Here is a 16448-nt window from a genome sequence, read left to right on the forward strand (position 1 = left end):
TTTTGTATATAATTCAACATTTGTATGTTAAACTTTCATGATAGAGATTGCACTACAGTACTTGTATTAGGTGAATTGAAAAATACTATTTGTTTTTTTACAGTGCAAATATTTGTAATCAAAAATAAATATAAAGTGAGCACTGTACACTTTGCATTCTGTGTTGTAATTGAAATCAATCTATTTGAAAATGTAGAAAACATCCAAAAATATTTAAGTAAATGGTATTTTATTATTGTTTAACAGTGCAATTAATCTCAATTAATTTTTTTATCACACAGTTAATCACGATTAATTATTTTAATCGCTTGACAGCCCTAGTTTTATTGTTTTAAAACATAACATTTCAGAGCTCAGGTGGTGTTGAGACTGCATTCCTACTTGATTCCCGAAGTTGTGTTGGACTTTCATTTGAATCAATCTGTTAATTTATCTTTTTTTTAAGACCCCACTCCTCTCCAGGAGATAAGAAATTCGATACCTTGGATGTTTCAAGGGCCTTGTTATCCTACCTTGATGGAATAAAAGCTTTTTAGACTTTATCCTCATCTTTTTATTGTCCTCTCTGGTGCTTCTAAGGGTCAAACCATCTCCTCTCAGAGAAGTTCAAAATAGATTATGTAGTATATATCAATGTGCTATCATATGGTCCTCCAAATATTCAAGCTCACTCCACTAGAGCATAAGCTATGTCCTCTGCTTGCTTCAGGAACATTCCTGTATGCAAAAATTGCAAGGCAGCGATGTGGAATAATCATCTTACTTTTCTTAAATACAATGTTTTTGACCTGATTGCAAGATCAGACACCAAATTTGGTAGGTCAGTGTTATAACATTTTTCAGTTAGTGACAGTCAGGGCTCCTCAGTCCCACTTTCCAGATGGGTCACTGCTTGTCAGTCACCTAGAGTGGGGATCCCCACGGACACATACTTGAAGAAGAGAACAGTTACTTACCTTATAGCAACTGTGGTTCTTCAAGATGCTGTCATCCAGGTGGATTCCAAAACCCATCTTCCATTCCCACTTTTTGTTGTCCTCCTTATCTGGGATTCAAAATTAGTGGGAGAACTGAGGGATGGCTTCATCTGGTCTGTCCTCTATACCTTTGGCAGGGGGGCACAAGAGACATTGCTATTCCAAAGATTCTGATCTTGCACACATGGGATACATGCACACCTACAGTGGGATCCATACAGATGACAACATCCTGACAAACCATGGTTACTATAATATAAGTAACTGTTCTTTCCAAGCCCTGCCTGCCTACTGGATTAATACTGCACCTTCTCTGCTATAACTCCATTGGCTCTGTTGAAAGCTTGTCCTTCCTAGTGACTTGACTACTGTGGTGTAGGTACCAGTGCCATAGCAGTGAAGCCAATATTTACTACTGTCCCAGTTCTTAGTAAGCAATTTATGAACCTGATAATTTTGTCTTGTGTTTTATTATTTACCATTCTGCTTAGACGTCATCTCCTTCCCACCTTCTGTCTTAGTTCATTGCCCACTTTAGCATATAGTCTTTCAGCCTGACATGTCACATCTCTCATTCTTCTGGGCTGTCCTATTCCAGACTAACATACATTCCATCCTTTGGAATGCCTTCTGCCCATTACCCTTCTCTCTAGTTCATACATTTATTTCATTAACTTGTTTTTTACTCCATGCTAATTTGCTATCCTCAAGATGTCTTGTCTTTTATGTCTTATCAACAAGCACAAAATAACTGATCTTTCTCGATGCATCATTCCTCTTCTTCCTGATTTTGGGATGATGAGACTAAGATTTCCAGATGGAATTGTGTAATCTGTAGGTCTGGGATGAATTAAATGATCATCTTCCTACTACCCTCACATATCAAATAAAAGCACAAATAGAGACATATTTTCTAAAACATTCAGAACAGATGGCTCATTTTTGTTGATAAAGATTTGGGCTTTTCAGTAAACCACTTGCAAGAAGGACTTCATTCATTTAAACCAAAGGAGATTGTTCCCTGAGTTCCATGACTGTCTTGTTTCTTCTCTGTCTTACAGTTGGACAAGTTCTTCTGCTAGTGGTTTGGTTTCTGTACCAGCTGTGGATTGTGAACCCAAACATCTTGGTTTCTTTCAGGCTTCTGCCATAACTGTTGTGGCTTATGGTACTGTGTTGAAGTCGCTGGTCATTTTCCTACTGTTTCACCATCCAGAGCTCTTGTAGTTCTTGTCCGTCTGTTGGAGAACAGACATGCAAGCCTAGAAGTTTCTGTGAACAGTGAGCTAATAGTTGTGACCATTAAAAAGAATGGACTTAGGCTCAGGTACCCATCTTACATCCATGAGATAGATACGTGTATGGGAATAGCTGAAGAAAGGCAGGGTGCATTGCTTCCAATACTATTAGGATATAAAATTGGGAGAAGAGGAAATTACACAGAAAATGGGACTAGCAATATGGGGAGCATTAATAAGAGAATGAAGTCATTTCCAATAGTAATTGTGAAAATAGGTTTGTGAGGGGAGTTACTAAAATAAGAGCTGATAAGGGCATGCAGCCAGTCTAGAAGCTGTACTTTCCTGGCTGGTAAAGACTGTAATTACTGAGAGATGCACCAGGATTCAGTTCCAGCTCACAGTAGCCTGGCCCAGGCAATCAGACCACATCCCTCTGCTTAATATAACACAGGGATGAGCCATGTTACTTGGGATATCCATTTGAATGTATGCATGCAACCAAAGATGAGTGCAAGAGACAAGGGAGTCAGATATACAGTGGATTTCATGTGACATTGCTTAAAAAGGCTCATGAGGCAGGTGAAGTGCTAGAAGAGCACTGTGCACACAGACTATCAGAGGGAGGAGAGACGGATTAATCTCACCAATGGGCAGGAGAGTTGTAATTCCTCTGAACAGGAAAAGCACAGATTGTGTTCCCTGGCGGTTACTTAGGGAAGGGTTTCTATTTCTGATAAATGCTAAAACAGACTATAAGAGACAAAAGAATACAGAAACTGTGATAAGAGCACACACATCTACAGATCCCCAGAGTGTATGCAATGCAATTGTTATATTTGCAAGCAAAGGCTGTATCTGCTACTGCTCCCTATTAATCCTTGTAGTGGGAAGGAGGAATAGATGAAATACCAGAACAGTAAGGAAAATTGATATTTAACATGGACTGTGAGGTGTGGTCTCTGGCTACTCACTGTTACATATTAGAGAATCAGCTGCTGGAAAGTGTGTGTGATGGAAAGCACAGACATCAACTGACTCTCCTATTTCTTTCTTATCCCCCTTTTCAAAGTCCCTTTCCATCATGCAAAAAGGATCCCACCAACATAAAATCTAATGAAGTGTGTAGGATCAGAACTTTCACTTGCCCCCAGGTTACACCCAGAAAAATTATGTGGGGAAACAAGTATTTAAATCTGTGGTTTCACCGCACAATCTGCAAACACAGTTTTCTCAGGGTGGCTGTCTTACCATTTTCATTAGCCAGGGGGAACACTTTCCCTCTTCTACGCCAATACTGTCACACACTAAATACCTCCCAAGTATATCTATCCCCAACCCGTGGTTTGTTATGTGGTTTTTTGTTAGTTGTATTTAGTGTTGAAAAGTAGCCTTTTTAACTTGAAAACTGTCACAACTTAAAGGAACTAACAAAATGACATTTCCCAGACCAAGTAGTTCCTGACACATTGAATTGCAGTGTGGAGCTACAGCATCACTGAAATCATGTGGTTAGCCACCCCCATTCCTCTCTCTCTCAATCCTGTTTTGTTCCAGAACCATTTTGCAGAGCTGCCAGACTCCAAGACTTTTTGAGAAGAGAAAAAACAATAGACAAAAAGAAACATGTTTGAAGTTGCCATGTTCTGATCTCATCTTGCCCTTAAGTCACTAACTTTTCTGCTTTTCCTCAGTTAAGAACGAGACCGACAATTAACAGTATGGAGCATTACAGAAAAGGGAGACCCGGACCACTTGTATTGTGTGCACTTTGATACTAGCCATTTGGGGGAGGGTGTTCTCTGTAAATGTTAGCGCTCATGAAAGTGACAAGTTGACAGTACAGTTAAATTCAGGCAGGGCTGGCTGTGTGCAAACAGCCCCTCCAGCTCTGCCAAAGCACCTCAGTCCTGAATTATAGTACTCCCTGCTCTTTTAGTAATAACCCCCACACACACACAATTCTGTCAGTGTGCCTCAGTTCTGACCTATAGCAGTCCCTTCTGCTCCAAACTTGGTTCCCCATTTAACTCCGGCAGTACTCCTCAATTTTCCCCTGTTGTTCAGATCCCCACAGCCTTTTGTAAGTGGAGACTGCCAGTGGGGTTAAACGAGTAATAGATTTATTATGTGGACAAACGTCTGTGAAAAGCTAGGGGTTTCTAAAACACATTAAAAATCCTTAGAGCAATTCACTGCAAGTCTTTTTGATTCATCTTCTTCATGGATTTTACTCTCTAAACAGGGAGAGTTGATGAAGAACGCAACCTTCTTTTGTGTTTTCCCTGTTTTTCCCCCCAGAGTCTGGATTTTTCCCAAGGTGAAGGGAGTGAGCTCTGGAAAATGTTAATCTGTGGGATTTGTTCATGGTGTATAAAAATTTCAGAAAGAATGTTTTATAAATATGATTTCCTGATTGACTCTGGCAGAAATGATACTGAGAAAGGCAGTTCTGCCAAAGCAGCCAAGATCCCTTCCAATTCCTCACATGGTTTTTTGTTCATTTGTTTTGGTTTGTTTTGGTTTTGTGAGGAGTGTGTGATGGAGGGTAGATTTGAACCCATTTTTCTTATAAAAAAACAAATCTACAGGAAAGTGAACCTGCCCCTGAGCTTCAGTAATGCAGTCTCTCTGAAGAAACCAAGTGTCTCAGTGCAGCAGCAGCTGAACTTAGGTCAGGCAGTGTGTTTTTGAGAGCTTTCTTCTGTTTCCATTTAAAATAATGAAGGGAAGACATTAGTGATAAATTGCTATGATTTGCGGAAAGCTTTGCACTTCCTGAGCCAAATTCATGCCTTGTATAACTCCACTGAATTTAGTGGTGACACCATGGCTGGATTTGAACCCTTGCAGTGATTGCTGAACAAACTGGAATCCTCTGACCAAGGAGCAGGATTAATTCAGGCCCTCATGCAAATATTTCCAGACGATATCATTTTGTTTTCTTGCTTTTTCTCAGCTCTTTCAACTGGAGAAAGAAAAACATTCTGGCTTGCATTTCAACAAATAGCCAAGATCTCTCTTTCTGATAATATTAATATCAAATCACAGATGCGTTTGTTTTCTCTGGGATTGCAGCCACCAGCTAAACTCCCCACCCATCCCTACCTCCCACCTGCACTCTTTTTTTTAGGTCCTTTTCCTTCTTACACGCTCTTTAACAAGTAGTTATGATTGCCAGATGCCTCAAATGTATAGACACTCAGGGCCCTCATCCCTGTCTGCTAGTGTTCAGTGGTAGGTTTCAGGAGTACACTTGCTGTGCAGCATATTTGTATCCATTTGAAGCAAGGTTTGAACATCAGGGTGGCTGAAAATAATTTCCCATCCCTGCATATCTCTGTCAGAAATGGCTGATAGGTGGGGAAAGGCTATCCACAGAAGGCTAGCCTCAGCTTGGTTGCATTTCAGTCATGCACTGTGTCAGATCTCTTCATTATTTTGGAACTCCTTTTAAGGATTATATCCTTACAGGGTACTAAAAGAAACCATCAGGTGGGGCTCAGTCCACAACTCTGTAGTCCCAGATAGCAAACTGTATATAGAGTGTGTCATGAATGGTTTCACTCCTTAGAAAGCTCCTGTTCCCTCCATTCGTTTTCCTGTTTCTGCTCCACTAGGCAAAAAGATCAATTATATTTCTGATCTCACTTAATTTTATTTTGACCTCCAGAATATCTCCCAATTTCACTACCTTTCCTTTGTTTCATCTTTTTCTGTCCTTTCGGTACTTTGTGTTCCTTATTATAATGATTTTGTGTTTGAGTTAAACAGGACATGGGGAAGGAGACTCAGCCAAAGTGCATAGAAAAGAAGCTATAGACCGTCCTCCATCCCACTATACTATCAGTTCAGTGAATTATTTGATTGTGAAACTGAAGGCTCATTATCTGCTTTGTTCCTTCATGGGTATTACAATGTTATCCACAGTACGTATGCACACACTCTTGATAGCAGGACTGCCATGCTGCTGAAGGGTTACCCAAAGCAGTCCTGCCAATGCCAAGCATGAATATAGTAGAGTGTGCTGACTTTGCAATGCCAATGTTATTCCGTTAATTTTTTCTGTTTCCTCCTCCCATACACACACAGTCATATACACACAGTTGCACAAAAAAGCATTACAGCATCTGATCAGCATGTCAGGTTCTGACAAGTGTGAGTGCAGTTACACCTGTCTTAAAATATTTCTCATTCTCTACCCATTTATAGACAGTTACCATCACACTTGGCCCTTTCACACATCCTCCTACATATTTTTGCATATTTATATTTGACTTCTCTCAGATAAACATTTGAACACCACTGTCTCCATATTTGAGGTGTATTGGTTTCTCCCAGTAAAAGAAATAAGCAGACATTTGGATAGGTCTGTCCAACCACATTCAGTACAAATGTCATGTCTTGTCTTATCCATGCTTCATGACTATCAAGTCTAAGACAAGCTTTTACCAAAATGAAGCTATTAAATACTGTCACTATCATATAGGTTAACCGTGATAAAGTAATAGCAACTCCACAGTTAAGGTAGCAGCAGCTATTTCATTCTAAGCCCTATTTTCACTCCTTCATATCTTTTGCAAAACTACATTTAGATTTAAATTTGTCTTGCTCACTCTGTCCAAAGTTAAAACTTTCTGGAAACTTTCTGGACAAGTTATTTTTGAGTTGAATTTGTTTTGAAAGCCATTTCCACATTTCTTTGTCAGCTGATAACTTTAAAATGGTTTGCTCTTATTTCAGATTTGTCAGGCATTTAATGTCTCCACTTTAACATTGTAGTGAATTTTTGTGGTAGGTGGAATAAGTTTTCAACCTTAACTGTGCATTAATAGTGTTTTGAGCTTGAGGATAAAGAGAGTGTGTGTGTGTGTGTGTGTGTGTGTGTGTGTGTGTGTGTGTGTGTGAATTGTTAAACAGACTCTATTCTGTGCTCTGATGGAAATGGTCTAATTGTATCATTACAGTTATTGAAGATTGGTTGTTTTGGAAAATATTTCCATGCCTCTAGGGAAGCCAGTTCATCCAGTGTTTCCCTAGAAAGCTCTACAGCTGAATGCAGAAATGTGACCTGGTTTATGAATCCAGAGCTGCTCTGCCTTTCCACTTAGCAAGTGCTCTTGCACCCTCTTGAGATAAGGTAGTGGCAGCTCTGCTGTGTGGGAAGCACAGTGCCTTTTGCTAAGTGGCCGGCTCAAATTAGATATGGGAGGAACGCAGAGATAAAGGCATTTCCTACTTGACTGGCAGGATTTAATGAGTCCCAAGGGAGAGAAATGATCGCTCTGTGAACAGCTCTGGGAGCTCCGTTAGTTAAGAACTTTCACATGCCTCATATGGCTAATCTCCACTAAGGGAGGGACACCCAAGGTAAGCAGATGAGGGAGACAGTCATAAATGTACTCTGGTTTGCAAGGGATCTTGTCCCTGAGAAATCAAGTTCAATTTCCATACTAAAATCCATTATAATGATCAGTCAGATAGTCCTGCTACTCCCTTATCACACAGGGCTCTACTGAATAAGAATAGTTAGATAGGTCTGTGACACTGACTTGAAATCCATACATCCCATGCATGCCTAATAGAATCTGTTATCTGAAAGAGAATACAAGGTGGTTAGAAAGTTTATTGATTAGCCACCTAATCATTAGACATTAGCTTGTTAATGTCCATATTTCTGTAAGTCATTATTTTACAGAAAATGATGTCTCCATTATACCTCGACCTGTAGATGAACAGAAGAGCAACAAAGAGAGGAAACACATAAAGAGAATCAGAGGCCTCAAGTCTGCCATTTTAGGAAATGCAATTAATCTTAGAAGTGGGTTTTTAGTAGGAAATAGTATGTAAGGTCTAAACTAGAAGAAATTGGGGAAATGGAATGCTACTATGTCAGGCGTTCACTAAATAGACAAATCTGATGGATGTGTAATGGACTGAAATTCAGTTGTATTTGGACATGGAAGTGAAACCTGAAGAATTGTGTTGCTACTGGAATACACCTTCCCACTGTTCTGTACAAGAGTGGATCAGTCCTGTCCTGTTGTGACTTGCAGTGTTGTCATACCACACCTATCAATTATATATACATATGTACACCTTTAGTGAATGGTACCCCCAAACTGGCAGATGGAGGTTCACACAGGACCTTATGTGCCCCATTCTATAGTTTGGTTAATGTTGTGTCATCTGTGTGCAAGAAGCAAATGCATAAACATGAGGTAAATATTCATCATTTTAGCTTTCCTGCCTTCTGGCCTGTCAAGTCATCCTCAAAAGATTTCCTAGTCTCTAGTCTTCTTGTCCAGCCTCCCTCACACTCATCTTTCTACTTCTCAGCTTGTCATCTAGGCCAGGGTTTCTCCCAGATTATTTCCTATGAGGTGTTAAGATGCTGTTGACCCTAATCTTCTGCTGTAGGTTCCTGGGTGCTGCTGTGTCCTCATCAGAAGGATTTTGACACCCATTAACTACTTAGCTGTTGCTCTCAGCTCCTCTCACTCCACAGAACTTAATCCATTCAGTGTTGGAAACAAAAGAAGTGAGCCAGAACAGCCTTGTTAGAGGGGGTAGGATTCAATGTCTTTGTTGAAAGTAATACCAGCACCCTGTTTCTGTTGACTCAGAGATTATCACGCTTCTCCTTCATTAATAGGGTCAGAGGTGTCCCATTGAAGAGACACCATGAGCCTGCTGACAAGCAACAGGTGCAGCCTCTGCCTTGTCTAAATGGGAACATTTTGACAGTTGCCAGCATTCTGGCAAGTCTTTGCAACTCTCACAGCTGGTGCATGTCAGCAGATACAGATTCAGCACCTCATTTCTTTGAGAGGAGGTGCACAGTCTGGCCCTTCCACATCCTCAATTTTTGATTGGCCACATTCCACAGAGCCATAATTCTGCTCATTTAAATTTTAAACATACCTTTGTAAAAACCTAGAACAGTTTAAACCAGTATTCTAGTGTGAGACTCCGCATTTATTCATCTGGTCTCCATTTCTTGGTAGACAGTGACTCTTCAGAGAAGAGACTGGATGATCCAAAGGACTGGAAGTAAGAGCATAGATTAGATTTAGATTAGATAAAATAAAATAGTGCTTGTTAGAGCTCTTCATTTTTAGGCCATCACATTAAGTTTTGCTCAGGTAATGTCTGAATGTCATCACCATCTCAAGACTATTTGGTGGTCTATGTATTTGCCATGGTGTGGTAAGTGAAGTTTCTAATGTAGAGGTGTCTGTATTTCAGAAACTTAACTTTTCAGTTCATGCTAATTGGCATCATTAGAAGAGATCCCTTCAGAAAAAGGTTGATGTATGTGTGTAAAGCAACGTGGGAGGAGAATTTGTTCTGCTGTTGCCTTTGCTGTGGACAGACAACCTGTTCTTTGGCTAATACCGGACTTCATTCTCCAGGTCTATCAATCTGGCACCTTTCACCAACACAAAATTCACTTTAAAAAATTAAAGCAGGGAATTGTGATAACTGGATGGAGTGGTGTTGTGCAATAAACACACTAAATCTATACAGTTAAAACTGTTTCAGTTCTCAGCTTACATTGTCTCTACTTTTCATACTAACAAGCCAGCCAGCATCACCATGCCCTCTCAATGCTCCGTTTCTTCCTGCTTTAGACCAGAGTAATAGATTTTACAGGACAGAAGGGTTTGGGGATTTCATTCAGTGTTCTTTCAGCTTTTACATATTATGGGACGTTGAGATTCATAACTTAGGGATTGGTCTTTGAGTTCTCAGTGGCTTGTGTCTCAGGCCAACCCTGACTATTCCTGTTTTCTTATCTTAGATAATTCAGCCCCTTTTAGAACTTGACCAGAATCGCAGCAAATTGAAGTTGTACATTGGACACCTGACAGCCCTCTGCCATGACCGTGACCCCCTGATTTTGCGTGGACTCACCCCACCTGCTTCCTACCACCTGGATGATGACCGGGCAGCTTGGGAGAAAGAGCTGCAGAAGATGACCCAGGAACAGGTGAGCCTTCAACAGGTCCATCAGTGGTAGAACCTTTGAAGTGTTTATACGGACCTTGCTGATGTGACATTGATGCTGTGAAGTGAATCCATGAGAGGTGAATGCAGCCAGAAATGGCTCATTCTTCAGTTGATTGTGGGAGGGTTACTTTTTAAAACAATAGCCATTTAACCTTTATTAGGTATTGTACCTGTTTTACAGTATTTGCTCCAACTGAGGGCATGTTGCATTCACTCACCGTTGGGCAATAAAATTGCTCAATAGGAACCATTCTGAATCTGTTCACCTGTATGTTACCTAAACTTTAATTCTGTAGGATGGAACACTATGAAAAGTCACTACCCTTCACTTTTACCAATTAATAGATTTTAACCACCTTTTTAATAATATAACCTAATCACATGAATCTTAAATATTGTGTAGTTGGTAACATACTTACATTGTAAAGTACAGAACAAATTTGTTCTTAGGAACCAGCATACTACCTCATATGTATGTGCAGTGGTTAATGAAGGTATGTCTGATGATTAAAGTTACGTTTTTGTCATAGGTATTTTTAGTAAAGGTGATGGACAGGCCACGGGCAATAAACAAAAAGTCATGGCCCATGACTTTTACTAAAAATACCTGTGACTAAATCTTACCTGCTGGGAGGGGGGCGCTCCTGAAGACTGCTGCTGGAGGGAAGGGGGCAGCGTGGGGTGACGCTTCTGCTGTGGGGGCCAACCCAGGGCCCCGCTGCTGCTGGTGGGGGGCGGCCCATGGTCCCACTGCCGCTCTGGGCGGGGAGCAGCCTGGGGCACCCCCGTTGCTGGTCTGGGCGGGGGCGGCCCGTGGCTCCACTGCTGTGGGCGAGGGGGGTGGCCCCGCCACCACCATTGTTGCGGGTGAGGGGGCAGCCCCGCCACTGTTGCAGGCGGGGGCGGCCTGGGATCCACTGCCGCTGGACCCAGACCGCTGCTCCAGGGCAGCGCTGGGGACCAGCTGCCAGTGCGGCTGGCCCCAGGGCTTCCCCAGCTGCTGGGGTGGTCTTGGGGTCAGCCACACCAGCGCTGCAAAATTCACGGAGGTCACGAAAAGTCACGGAAGCCGTGACCTTACTAATGATCTCATTGCAGTATGTGAATGTATGGGTCTTCCAGGCAATATTAATGCTGGGCTCTGACTGTTGACCTTTAGGCACGAAGACCAAGATTGTTAAAAATTGATGCCTTCAGTTAGGTTCCTAAATTCATAATTAAGCATCTAAAATGGGCTGCTGCATGCTCAGCAGTTTTGAAAATCAGGACTCTTGCTTTAGAGCCAAAATATTCGGGAGCCTAACTTTAGACACCTATTTTTAAAATATTGACCTAATGCCTTATGTTCATGTCTGAAATTATGTGTTATTAAGACTCCATAGTGGTCCATGAACTTCCATATTTATATTTCTTTCTCCCATCTCCAGACAATTTCTTACTGGACAATTCAATATTTGTTTCATCAGAGAATGTGAACTTGTGTTTTGAATTTTCTTTACTCAGTGAGTTGCGAGAATGAAAGTGAATGAAGGGATGAGGCTTGGGGTTGAAATGAAGCCATTATGTTGGAACTTCCGGCATCTCATGGTCCCTTCTTAGAGTTAATGTTTACACAAAGCTCTCTTTATCCAAGACCATCAAATTCTGCTTACTCAGACAGCTGGAGTAGATTATGTGTATAGCTAGGAGAAAGAATGTACTCTGACATTTATGCTATACATTCTTGTAGCAAACACACACCATGGGACAGATATGTGCAAACAGACATATGTTGTATAGTTATTCACAGACTTTCTAGCTGCCACTATATTTAAGTTAATTTTCAATATGTTTAGCTACAGATATATCACATCTCTATAATGTCATATCTATGAAATACATAGAGTGTGTTATGCAGGTAAACGTGATCTCACATTAAAGGGCTCTAATGACATCGTGAGACCTATATAAGCAAGCAACAGAACAGAGGATCCCATTTTGCTTGGTATTTTGTCAAAGCCTGTATCATAATAGAATAGAATAAGGCATGTAATGCTGACAGGGTTAAAACCTTGCTATCTTGCCCAATATATGCAAAATTAAACTTACTATTAAGCATATATAAATCTACCTGATTTATCCTTCGATACATGAGTGTACATGTTCACACACTTGGAGTGGGATTTTTAAAAGTACTCGTCCAACTCCACTCATTGACTCCAACTAGATGAGCATTAAGCCATTGTTGAGCACTTTGAAAAATCCTACCCAGAATAGAGATACAAATCTGCCTGTTATTCAATGCAGTAGAAATTAAAGCTGAGCTGGCAGTTCCATTCTAAAGCCCTATTTTCAGATACACCTCTACCTCGATAGAATGCTGTCCTGGGAGCCAAAAAATCTTACCGCGTTATAGGTGAAACCGCGTTATATTGAACTTGCTTTGATCCACCGGAGTGTGCAGCCCTGCCCCTCCTCCCCCCCACCCCCGGAGCACTGCTTTACCGCGTTATATCCAAATTCGTGTTATATCGGGTCACGTTATATCGAGGTAGCGGTGTATATCTAACTTTCTCATTAATTATATTTTGGACTGTAATTTCTTGTGCTTAATCTCAGCCTAGAAGTGAGTATTTTTTGGAAAGTTTATTGGAAGTTCATTGAGGCATTTGTCAAACGAGCAAAAATGTTTTTGGCCAGTGAAGACATGTATCAGATGTTTTTTTTAAATAGAGAACTCAAAAACAGGTTTGTTTTTAAATGTCAAACTTAGCACATACGTATCCTTCAGTGAAGATTATTCCTTTGGCAATGTTTTGGGGGGAAATCTTGATATTGAAATAAGTCATAGACATTTAAAATAATATACTGATCATGCAAAAAGAACAGGAGTACTTGTGGCACCTTAGAGACTAACAAATTTATTAGAGCATAAGCTTTCGTGGGCTACAGCCCACTTCTTCGGATGCATATAGAATGGAACATATATTGAGGAGATATATATACACACATACAGAGAGCATGAACAGGTGGGAATTGTCTTACCAACTCTGAGAGGCCAATTAAGTAAGAGAAAAAAACTTTTGAAGTGATAATCAAGATAGCCCAGTACAGACAGTTTGATAAGAAGTGTGAGAATACTTACAAGGGGAGATAGATTCAATGTTTGTAATGGCTCAGCCATTCCCAGTCCTTATTCAATCCTAAATTGATTGTATCTAGTTTGCATATCAATTCCAGCTCAGCAGTCTCTCGTTGGAGTCTGTTTTTGAAGTTTTTCTGTTGTAAAATAGCCACCCGTAGGTCTGTCATTGAATGACCAGACAGGTTAAAGTGTTCTCCCACTGGTTTTTGAGTATTATGATTCCCGATGTCAGATTTGTGTCCATTAATTCTTTTGCGTAGAGACTGTCCGGTTTGGCCAATGTACATGGCAGAGGGGCATTGCTGGCACATGATGGCATATATCACATTGGTAGATGTGCAGGTGAACGAGCCCCTGATGGTATGGCTGATGTGATTAGGTCCTATGATGATGTCACTTGAATAGATATGTGGACAGAGTTGGCATCGGGCTTTGTTACAAGGATAGGTTCCTGGGTCAGTGTTTTTGTTCAGTGATGTGTGGTTGCTGGTGAGTATTTGCTTTAGGTTGGGGGGTTGTCTGTAAGCGAGGACAGGTCTGTCTCCCAAGATCTGTGAGAGTGAGGGATCATCTTTCAGGATAGGTTGTAGATCTTTGATGATGCGCTGGAGAGGTTTTAGTTGGGGGCTGAAGGTGACAGCTAGTGGTGTTCTTTTATTTTCTTTGTTGGGCCTGTCTTGTAGGAGGTGACTTCTGGGTACTCGTCTGGCTCTGTCAATCTGTTTTTTCACTTCAGCAGGTGGGTATTGTAGTATTAAGAATGCTTGATAGAGATCTTGTAGGTGCTTGTCTCTGTCTGAGGGATTGGAGCAAATGCGGTTATATCTTAGAGCTTGGCTGTAGACAATGGATCGTGTGGTGTGTCCTGGATGGAAGCTGGAGGCATGTAGGTAAGTGTAGCGGTCAGTAGGTTTCCGGTATAGGGTGGTATTTATGTGACCATCGCTTATTAGCACAGTAGTGTCCAGGAAATGGACCGCTTGTGTGGATTGATCTAGGCTGAGGTTGATGGTGGGATGGAAATTATTGAAATCATGGTGGAATTCCTCAAGGGCTTCTTTTCCATGGGTCCAGATGATGAAGATGTCATCAATGTAGCGCAAGTAGAGTAGGGGCGTTAGGGGACGAGAGCTAAGGAAGCGTTCTAAGTCAGCCATAAAAATGTTGGCATACTGTGGGGCCATGCGGGTACCCATAGCAGTGCCACTGACTTGAAGGTATATATTGTCCCCAAATGTGAAATAGTTGTGGGTGAGGACAAAGTCACAAAGTTCAGCCACCAGGTTAGCTGTGAATTCTTACATTATTTGGACCATTGCTTTAAGAAAAATGCAGCAAGCTCTGGATATCAAGTGTTTAAAAAAAGCACAGATATTTGATGTGATGCAGTTGTTCTCATTGCCACAAGTTATTCTTTTCAGATTTACAGTTATGTGAGGTTGAAGCCTTATTTCATCTCCCAAAGAATCTCTTCCTATGGGCAGTTAGTCCTGATTGCACTTCTCTCCTCACCAGACTTGCTACCTCCTCATTTTTTAGACTTTTCATTTAAATGTTTTAAAGGAAATTATATATATTACCATCTGGCCAAGTCACTGTATGACGGTCAGTCTGTTGTGAGTGTACTCAAGTGCTTCCAAGTCAATTGGATCTAAGTAGAGTCTAGTCATTGCTTCCAGTTCTGGGACTCTAGGGCATCCTCCCAGGCCCAGAACTCTTTTCAGATGCCTTTGCTTGGGATATGGACTCCACTGTCCAGCCACCTTAGACTCCAGAACTAGTATCTGAGACCTCCTGAGCACCCCATTCACTTACACAAGCTGCCTCAGTCCCACTTAAGCAGTGGGCACTCAGGGCTTCTAGTTTAACCCCTGCAGAAACAACATAGCAGGAAAACAAGGAACATAGGCTTAGCAAAGGAATTTCTTAAGCAGTTACTTTATTCTTGATCATTTGAGAGTTATAGATCTTCAGAAATAAAACAAGTGCTGAGACACTCCCTCCCCTAGACTGAGCTTACCCCTTCTTGTGAGTTTGTGGTTCATCAGCATTTCAGCCTGAGCAGAGTTTCTCCTGCCCTCTGTCTCCTGAAAGTCCTTTTTACATATGGTGATGGCTAGTCCCCTGCACAGAGCAGAACCCCACTCTTAAATGGGGCCTCTGTCTCTGTGTGATGTGCTCAAGCTGAGATGCTGTAGATCCCAGTCCTGTTTCACTCCCGCTCCTCCAGCAGGCCTTTCTGTTGAAAAAGCATTGTTCCATGAGAATGGGCCAGTAGTTGAGAGACAATCTAGACTATAAGCTTTCTGGGCAGGGACCACCGTTTTGTGCCGTGTTTGTATAGCACCTAACACAGTGGGGTCTTAGACTCATAGACTTTAAGGTCAGAAGGGACCATTATGATCATCTAGTCTGACCTCCTGCACAATGCAGGCCACAGAATCTCACCCACCCACTCCTGTAACAAACCCCTAACCTATGTCTGAGTTATTGAAGTCCTCAAATCGTGGTTTAAAGACCTCAAGGTGCAGAGAATCCTCCAGCAAGTGACCCATGCCCCATGCTGCAGAGGAAGGCGAAAAACCTCCAGGGCCTCTGCCAATCTGCCCTGGAGGAAAATTCCTTCCCGACCCCAAATATGGCGATCAGTTAAACCCTGAGCATGTGGGCATGTGGGCTGGCTCACCAGCCAGCATCCAGGAAAGAATTCTCTGTAGTAACTCAGATCCCACCCCATCTAACATCCCATCACAGACCATTGGGCATATTTACCTGCTAATAATCAAAGATCAATTAATTGCCAAAATTAGGCTATCCCATCATACCATCCCCTCCATAAACTTACCAAGCTTAGTCTTGAAGCCAGATATGTCTTTTGCCCCCACTACTCCTCTGGGAAAGCTGTTCCAGAACTTCACGCCTCTATGGTTAGAAACCTTTGTCTAATTTCAAGTCTAAACTTCCTAGTGTCCAGTTTATATCCATTTGTTCTTGTCTACATCTAGTAGTCATAGGCACTACTGAAATACAATAATAAATCAATAATAAATCAATCAAAGTTGATGGCCCCAGATTGCAGTCTTGATGGCTTCTCAG

General features: G+C 41.5%; 1 protein-coding gene across 1 annotated transcript in view; it reads left to right on the forward strand.

Moving 5' to 3' along the window:
- Nucleotides 1-16448, forward strand: part of ERC1 (ELKS/RAB6-interacting/CAST family member 1) — a 569800-nt gene that overhangs the window by 520930 nt on the left and 32422 nt on the right. The window contains exon 18 of the mRNA XM_065406940.1: nt 10020-10208. Within this exon, the coding sequence (XP_065263012.1) occupies nt 10020-10208 (189 nt within the window). The remainder of the gene's footprint in view (nt 1-10019; nt 10209-16448) is intronic.

Source organism: Emys orbicularis, chromosome 1, assembly GCF_028017835.1.
Source record: "Emys orbicularis isolate rEmyOrb1 chromosome 1, rEmyOrb1.hap1, whole genome shotgun sequence".
Lineage (NCBI taxonomy): Eukaryota > Metazoa > Chordata > Testudines > Emydidae > Emys > Emys orbicularis.